The sequence below is a fragment of the Oncorhynchus keta genome, chromosome 27, assembly GCF_023373465.1.
Source record: "Oncorhynchus keta strain PuntledgeMale-10-30-2019 chromosome 27, Oket_V2, whole genome shotgun sequence".
NCBI lineage: Eukaryota > Metazoa > Chordata > Actinopteri > Salmoniformes > Salmonidae > Oncorhynchus > Oncorhynchus keta.
Genome location: NC_068447.1, coordinates 967,360 through 975,992, shown reverse-complemented (window position 1 = coordinate 975,992; position 8,633 = coordinate 967,360). Strand labels below are relative to the sequence as shown.

The 8,633-nt window shown below is 53.3% G+C and overlaps 1 protein-coding gene across 1 annotated transcript in view; it reads left to right on the top strand.

Annotated features, from left to right (window-relative positions):
- The first annotated feature begins 277 nt into the window (after positions 1 to 277).
- LOC118374748 (alpha-1,3-mannosyl-glycoprotein 4-beta-N-acetylglucosaminyltransferase C-like) overlaps positions 278 to 8,633 on the top strand; it is a 31,851-nt gene continuing 23,495 nt past the window's right edge. The window contains exons 1-2 of the mRNA XM_052482616.1: positions 278 to 307; positions 8,375 to 8,495. Of these exons, the coding sequence (XP_052338576.1) occupies positions 278 to 307; positions 8,375 to 8,495 (151 nt within the window). The remainder of the gene's footprint in view (positions 308 to 8,374; positions 8,496 to 8,633) is intronic.

Below are 8,633 nucleotides of genomic sequence, written 5' to 3'. Positions count from 1 at the left end.
GTGGTCTTTTTGCCTTTGTGCAGATTGCCATGTCTCATTTTCATTTTCAAAGTATCTCTGTTTTTAAACAAGCATTGCAGATATGGCTACAATTTAAATTTCATCCCCCTGAAAATATGGAACAAATATTATGGCTTTTTGAAAAGGGTATTTGGTTTTTAAATGATATTGTAAAGTGGAATGGTACAGTTATGTCCTTCATGGAGTTATCAGAATTGTTTGGGAAGGTCTGCTCAAACCAAGAGTACAACCAATTGATTACAGCATTACCGCAAAAATGGAGGAGGCAGGTGGCAAAGGGGACGAGGTAAGGAACTGCCTGTCCGTCTCTCTACTGCCTGTCCGTCTCTCTACTGCCTGTCCGTCTCTCTACTGCCTGTCCGTCTCTCTACTGCCTGTCCGTCTCTCTACTGCCTGTCCGTCTCTCTACTGCCTGTCCGTCTCTCTCTCTACTGCCTGTCCGTCTCTCTCTACTGCCTGTCCGTCTCTCTCCACTGCCTGTCCGTCTCTCTCCACTGCCTGTCCGTCTCTCTCCACTGCCTGTCCGTCTCTCTCCACTGCCTGTCCGTCTCTCTCTACTGCCTGTCCGTCTCTCTCTCACTGCCTGTCCGTCTCTCTCCACTGCCTGTCCGTCTCTCTCTCACTGCCTGTCCGTCTCTCTCTCTCTGTCTGTCCGTCTCTCTCTCCTGCCTGTCCGTCTCTCTCTCCTGCCTGTCCGTCTCTCTCTCCTGCCTGTCCGTCTCTCTCTACTGCCTGTCCGTCTCTCTCTACTGCCTGTCCGTCTCTCTCTACTGCCTGTCCGTCTCTCTCCACTGCCTGTCCGTCTCTCTCCACTGCCTGTCCGTCTCTCTCCACTGCCTGTCCGTCTCTCTCCCTGCCTGTCCGTCTCTCTCCCTGCCTGTCCGTCTCTCTCCCCTGCCTGTCCGTCTCTCTCCCTGCCTGTCCGTCTCTCTCCCCTGCCTGTCCGTCTCTCTCCCCTGCCTGTCCGTCTCTCTCCCTGCCTGTCCGTCTCTCTCCCCTGCCTGTCCGTCTCTCTCCCCTGCCTGTCCGTCTCTCTCCCTGCCTGTCCGTCTCTCTCCCCTGCCTGTCCGTCTCTCTCCACTGCCTGTCCGTCTCTTCTGCCTGTCCGTCTCTCTGTCTGTCCGTTCTCTCTCCTGCCTGTCCGTCTCTCTCTCTCCTGCCTGTCCGTCTCTCTCTCCTGCCTGTCTGTCTCTCTCTCTGTCTGCCTGTCCGTCTCTCTCCTGCCTGTCTCTCTCTCTACTGCCTGTCTGTCTCTCTCTACTGCCTGTCTGTCTCTCTCTCACTGCCTGTCCGTCTCTCTCTCTACTGCCTGTCCGTCTCTCTCTACTGCCTGTCTGTCTCTCTCACTGCCTGTCTGTCTCTCTCTCTACTGCCTGTCTGTCTCTCTCCCTGCCTGTCCGTCTCTCTCCCTGTTTGTCCGTTCTCTCCCTGCCTGTCCGTCTCTCTCCCTGCCTGTCCGTCTCTCTCCACTGCCTGTCCGTCTCTTCTGCCTGTCCGTCTCTTACTACTGCCTGTCTGCTCTCTCTCTACTGCCTGTCCGTCTCTCTCCACTGCCTGTCCGTCTCTCTACTGCCTGTCCGTCTCTCTACTGCCTGTCCGTCTCTCTCTACTGCCTGTCCGTCTCTCTCTACTGCCTGTCCGTCTCTCTCCACTGCCTGTCCGTCTCTCTCCACTGCCTGTCCGTCTCTCTCTACTGCCTGTCCGTCTCTCTACTGCCTGTCCGTCTCTCTCCACTGCCTGTCCGTCTCTCTCCACTGCCTGTCCGTCTCTCTCCACTGCCTGTCCGTCTCTCTCCACTGCCTGTCCGTCTCTCTCCACTGCCTGTCCGTCTCTCTCCACTGCCTGTCCGTCTCTCTCCACTGCCTGTCCGTCTCTCTCCACTGCCTGTCCGTCTCTCCACTGCCTGTCCGTCTCTACTGCCTGTCCGTCTCTCTACTGCCTGTCCGTCTCTCTACTGCCTGTCCGTCTCTCTCCCTGCCTGTCCGTCTCTCTCCCTCTCTCCCCTGCCTGTCCGTCTCTCTCCCACTGCCTGTCCGTCTCTCTCCACTGCCTGTCCGTCTCTCTCACTGCCTGTCCGTCTCTCTACTGCCTGTCCGTCTCTCTCTACTGCCTGTCCGTCTCTCTACTGCCTGTCCGTCTCTCTCTACTGCCTGTCCGTCTCTCTACTGCCTGTCCGTTTTCTCTCTGCCTGTCTGTTCGTCTCTACTGCCTGTCCGTCTCTCTCCACTGCCTGTCCGTCTCTCCACTGCCTGTCCGTCTCTCTCCACTGCCTGTCCGTCTCTCTCCTGCCTGTCCGTCTCTCCCTGCCTGTCCGTCTCTCTCCCCTGCCTGTCCGTCTCTCTCCCTGCCTGTCCGTCTCTCTCCCTGCCTGTCCGTCTCTCACTGCCTGTCCGTCTCTCTCCCTGCCTGTCCGTCTCTCTCCCCTGCCTGTCCGTCTCTCTCTCCACTGCCTGTCCGTCTCTCTCTCTACTGCCTGTCCGTCTCTCTCACTGCCTGTCCGTCTCTCTCCCTGCCTGTCCGTTCTCTCTCCCTGCCTGTCCGTCTCTCCCCTGCCTGTCTGTCTCTCTCCCTGCCTGTCCGTTCTCTCTCCTGCCTGTCCGTCTCTCTCTCCACTGCCTGTCCGTCTCTCTACTGCCTGTCCGTCTTTCTACTGCCTGTCCGTCTCTCTCCACTGCCTGTCCGTCTCTCTCCACTGCCTGTCCGTCTCTCTCCACTGCCTGTCCGTCTCTCTCTCCTGCCTGTCCGTCTCTCTCCACTGCCTGTCCGTCTCTCTCTACTGCCTGTCCGTCTCTCTACTGCCTGTCCGTCTCTCTCCCTGCCTGTCCGTCTCTCTCTACTGCCTGTCCGTCTCTCTCTACTGCCTGTCTGTCTCTCTCTCTACTGCCTGTCCGTCTCTCTCTACTGCTGTCTGTCTGTTCTCTACTGCCTGTCCGTTCTCTCCACTGCCTGTCCGTCTCTCTCTCCTGCCTGTCCGTCTCTCTCCCTGCCTGTCCGTCTCTCTCCCTGCCTGTCCGTCTCTCTCCCTGCCTGTCCGTCTCTCTCCCTGCCTGTCCGTCTCTTCCCTGCCTGTCCGTCTCTCTCCCTGCCTGTCCGTCTCTCTCTCCTGCCTGTCCGTCTCTCTACTGCCTGTCCGTCTTCTCCTGCCTGTCCGTCTCTCTCCCTGCCTGTCCGTCTCTCTCCCTGCCTGTCCGTCTTCTCCCCTGCCTGTCCGTCTCTTCCCTGCCTGTCCGTCTCTCTCCCCTGCCTGTCCGTCTCTCTCCCTGTTTGTCCGTCTCTCTCCACTGCCTGTCCGTCTCTACTGTTTGTCCGTCTTTCTACTGCCTGTCCGTCTCTACTGCTTGTCTGTTTTCTTCTACTGCCTGTCTGTCTCTCTCTACTGTTTGTCTGTCTTCTCTACTGCCTGTCTGTTCTCTCATTGCCTGTCTGTCTCTCTCTACTGCTTGTCCGTTTCTCTACTGTTTGTCCGTTTTCTATTGCTTGTCTGTTTCTCACTGTTTGTCCTGTTTTCTCTACTGTTTGTCCGTTCTCTCTACTGTTTGTCCGTCTTTTCTACTGTTTGTCTGTTTTTTCTATTGCTTGTCTGTTTTCTCTTGTGTTTGTCCGTTTTCTACTGCTTGTCTGCCTGCTCTGTCTGTCTGTCACTGTTTGTCTGTCCCACTGCCTGTCTGTCTCTCTCTCTACTGCCTGTCTGTCTCTCTACTGCCTGTCCGTCTCTCTCTACTGCCTGTCCGTTTCTCCTGTTTGTCTGTCTCTCTCTGCCTGTCCGTCTTTCTTCCTGTTTGTCTGTTTTCTTCCTGTTTGTCTGTTTTTATCTCCTGTTTGTCTGTTTTCCTGTCCGTCTCTTCTACTGTTTGTCCGTTTTCTTTCTGCCTGTTTGTCTGTTTTCTCTGTTTGTCTGTTTTCTCTCCTGTTTGTCTGTTTTCTCCTGCTTGTCCGTCTTCTCTCCTGCCTTGTCCGTTTTCTCCTGCCTGTATTGTTTGTCTCTCTCCTGTTTGTCCGTCTCTCTCTCCTGTTTGTCCGTCTCTCTCTCCTGCCTGTCCGTCTCTCTCTACTGCCTGTCCGTCTTCTCTACTGCCTGTCCGTCTTTCTCCTGCCTGTCCGTTTTCTACTGCCTGTCCGTCTCTCTCCCCTGCCTGTCCGTCTCCCTGCCTGTCCGTTCTCCCTGCCTGTCCGTCTCTCCCCTGCCTGTCCGTCTCTCTCCTGCCTGTCCGTCTCTCTTCCTGCCTGTCGTTCTCCCCTGCCTGTCCGTCTCTCTCCACTGCCTGTCCGTCTCTCTACTGCCTGTCCGTCTCTGCCTGTCTCGTCTCTCTACTGCCTGTCCGTCTTCTCTACTGCCTGTCCGTTTTCTCTACTGTCTGTCCGTTGTCTCTCCACTGCCTGTCCGTTTCTCCACTGCCTGTCCGTTTCTCCACTGCCTGTCCGTTTTCTCCACTGCCTGTCCGTTTTCTCCACTGCCTGTCCGTCTTCTCTACTGTTTGTCTGTTTCTCTACTGCCTGTCCGTTTTCTCCACTGCCTGTCCGTTTTTTCTCCACTGCCTGTCCGTTCATCTGTTTTCTGTTTTTACTGCCTGTCCGTCTCTCTCCACTGCTGTCTGTCTCTCTACTGCCTGTCCGTTTTCTCTACTGCCTGTCTGTCTCTCTCCCCTGCCTGTCCGTTTTCTCCTGCCTGTCTGTTTTCCCTGCCTGTCCGTTTCTCTCCCTGCCTGTCCGTCTTTCCTGCCTGTCCGTCTTCTCCCTGCCTGTCCGTCTTCCTGCCTGTCGTTTCCCTGTTTGTCGTCTCTCCTGCCTGTCCGTTTTCCCCTGTTTGTCCGTTTCCTCCCTGCCTGTCCGTCTTTCTCCCCTGTTTGTCCGTTTCTCTCTCCTGCCTGTCCGTTTCCCCTGCCTGTCCGTTTTCTCCACTGCCTGTCTGTCTTTCTGTCTGTTTGTCCGTTTCTTCTCCTGCCTGTCCGTTTCTCTACTGCCTGTCCGTCTCTCCACTGCCTGTCCGTCTCCCCTGCCTGTCCGTCTCTCTCCCCTGCCTGTCCGTCTCTCTCCCCTGCATGTCCGTTTCTCTCTGCCTGTCTGTTTTTCTTGTTTGCCTGTCCGTCTCTCTCTTGTCTGTCTTTCTTGTCTCTGCCTGTCCGTTTTCTACTGCTTGTCTCTTTCTACTGCCTGTCTGTCTCTCTTCTCTCTGCCTGTCCGTCTCTCCACTGCCTGTCCGTTTCTCTCTCCCCCTGCCTGTCCGTCTCTCCCCTGCCTGTCCGTCTTTCCTGCCTGTCCGTTTCTCCTGCCTGTCCGTCTCTCTCCCTGCCTGTCCGTCTCTCTCCCCTGCCTGTCCGTTTCTCCCCCCTGTTTGTCCGTCTCTCCCCTGCCTGTCCGTCTTCTCTCTCCCCTGCCTGTCCGTCCTCTCCCTGCCTGTCCGTTCTCTCCCTGCCTGTCCGTCTCTCTCCCCTGCCTGTCCGTTTCTTCCTGTTTGTCTGTTTTCTCCCTGTTTGTCCGTCTTTCTCCTGTTTGTCTGTTTTCTCCACTGTTTGTCTGTTCTCTCTCCACTGCCTGTCCGTTTCTCTTTACTGCCTGTCTGTTTTCTCCACTTTGTCCGTTTTCTTCCACTGTTTGTCTGTTTTCTTCTCCCCTGTCCTTGTGTTTTGTCTGTTCTCCTGTTTGTCCGTTCTTCCTGCCTGTCCGTTTTCTCTCCCCTGCCTGTCCGTTTTCCCTGTTTGTCCGTCTCTCCCCTGCCTGTCCGTCTGTCTCCCCTGCCTGTCCGTCTCTCTACTGCCTGTCCGTTCTCTTCTACTGCCTGTCCGTCTCTCTCCACTGCCTGTCCGTCTCTCTCCCTGCCTGTCCGTTTCTCCCTGTTTGTCCGTTTCTCCCCTGCCTGTCTGTCTCTTTGTCTGTCCGTCTCTCTACTGCCTGTCCGTTTCTCTCTTACTGTTTGTCCGTTTTCTACTGCCTGTCTGTTTCTATTGCTTGTCGTTTTCTTTATTGTTTGTCTGTTTTCTCTATTGTTTGTCTGTCTATTGTTTGTCTGTTTTCTACTGTTTGTCTGTTTTCTACTGCCTGTCTGTTTCTCTCTATTGCTTGTCTGTTTTCATTGCTTGTTTTTTACTGTTTGTCTGTTCTCTCTATTGTTTGTCTGTTTTCTACTGCCTGTCCGTTTTCTATTGTTTGTCTGTTTTCTACTGTTTGTCTGTCTCTCTCTACTGCCTGTCCGTTTCTCCACTGCCTGTCCGTTTTCTCTCCACTGCCTGTCCGTCTCTCTCCACTGCCTGTCCGTCTCTCTACTGCCTGTCCGTCTCTCTACTGCTTGTCCGTCTCTCTCCACTGCCTGTCCGTCTCTCTCACTGCCTGTCCGTCTCTCTCTACTGCCTGTCCGTCTCTCTCTACTGCCTGTCCGTCTCTCTCTGCCTGCCTCTCCTGTCTGTCTCTCACCTGCCTGTCCGTCTCTCTCACCTGCCTGTCCGTCTCTCTCCACTGCCTGTCCGTCTCTCTCCACTGCCTGTCCGTCTCTCTCCCCTGCCTGTCCGTTTCTCCACTGCCTGTCCGTCTCTCTCACCTGCCTGTCCGTCTCTCTCACCTGCCTGTCCGTCTCTCTCCCCTGCCTGTCCGTCTCTCTCCCTGCCTGTCCGTCTCTCTCCACTGCCTGTCCGTCTCTCTCCCCTGCCTGTCCGTCTCTCTCCCCTGCCTGTCCGTCTCTCTCCCCTGCCTGTCCGTCTCTCTCCACTGCCTGTCTCCTGTCTCACTTCTACCTGTCTGCAAACACCTGCTGAATAATTGCCTGATGTGCTGACTGTGTCTACTGGACCTATAAGAAGAGCGTCTCATCAGTCTCCTCCCTCGCCATCCTTTACTTCTCTCCCTCTGACTGCCTGTCACAATCACATACACACACACACACACACACACACACAGACACATACACTCAGACACACAGCCTGACACATACACACAGACACACACACAATCATACACACACACACACACACACACACACAGACACATCTCAGACAGACTGCCAGTCCAGTCACATACTCACAGACACACACACACACACACTGCCTGTCCGTCTCTCTCCACTGCCTGTCACGTCACTCTCCACTGCCTGTCCACACACACACACACACCACACACACACACACACACACACAGTACACACACACTACACACAGACTGTCAGACACTACTACTCCCTGTCTCTTTTCTACCTGTCTCCTGTCTCACTTCTACCTGTCTGCAAACACCTGCTGAATAATTGCCTGATGTGCTGGCGGTGGACCTATGCGTTACCATGGGAGCAGTCTTCCTCCTCCTCGCCATCCTTTACTTCAGTCTCCCTCTGGACCTCAGAAGCAGTACACACACACACACACACACAGACACACAGACACACACACACACACAATCACAAGTTGGCAGTGGCAGCCATTTGCAAAGACACATTGAGGGTCAGGTTGAGATGGATTGAATCTGTGTGTGTGTGTGTGTGTGTGTGTGTGTGTGTGTGTGTGTGTGTGTGTGTGTGTGTGTGTGTGTGTGTGTGTGTGTGTGTGTGTGTGTTCAGACGAAGGCTGGGTGATAATAATACTGTAAATAAACTGTTTGTATAGCACAGTTAAAACAAGAACCTTAACTCAAGGTTATGTATATCCACTACCTATCAAAAGTTTGGGGTTACTTAGAAATGTGCTTGTTTTTTAACAACAATAGTACCTGCCATTTTGAGCCTGTAATCGAACCCACAAATGCTGTTGCTCCAGATCCTCAACTTGTCTAAAGGCCAGTTTTATTGCTTCTTTAATCAGAATGACAGTTTTCAGCTGTGCTAACATAGTTGCAAAATGATCTAATGATTAGTTAGCCTTTTAAAATGATAAACTTGGATTAGCTAACACAATGTGTCACTGGAACACAGGAGTGATGGTTGCTGATAATGGGCCTCTGTTCTCCTATGTAGATATTACATTAAAAATCTGCCGTTTCCAGCTACAATTGTCATTTACAACATTAACAATGTCTACACTGTATTTCTGATGTTATTTTAAATGGACAAAAATTGTGCTTTTCATTCCAAAAACAAGGACATTTCTAAGTAAGCCGAAACGTTTGTATGGTTGTGTATAATAATTAAACACGTTTATGGCAGGCTGACTAACTGATGGGCTCCAAGCCAAGCTGTTGTCTACCAGGAAGGCTGAATGCTGCTGAACCTGACGGCCCTGCCATACATGCTCTCCTTTCACTACAGAAAATCATTGTGTTGCTGTTCTTGCTGCTCCGTGCATTAACTCATAAACGTGTGTGTGTGTGTGTGTGTGTGTGTGTGTGTGTGTGTGTGTGTGTGTGTGTGTGTGTGTGTGTGTGTGTGTGTGTGTTTCAGTGGGTGGAGGAGTGGCAGGTCCAGACTTTCTCCAGCGATGTATCGTGGATAGACAAGGGAGGCTACCTGCCACTGAACGTCTCTTATCAACTACTGGCAGGAACACCTCCCACTGAACAGAGTAAACACACACACACACCTCCCACTGAACAGAGTAAACACACACACCTCCCACTGAACAGAGTAAACACACACACCTCCCACTGAACAGAGTAAACACACACACCTCCCACTGAACAGAGTAAACACACACACACAC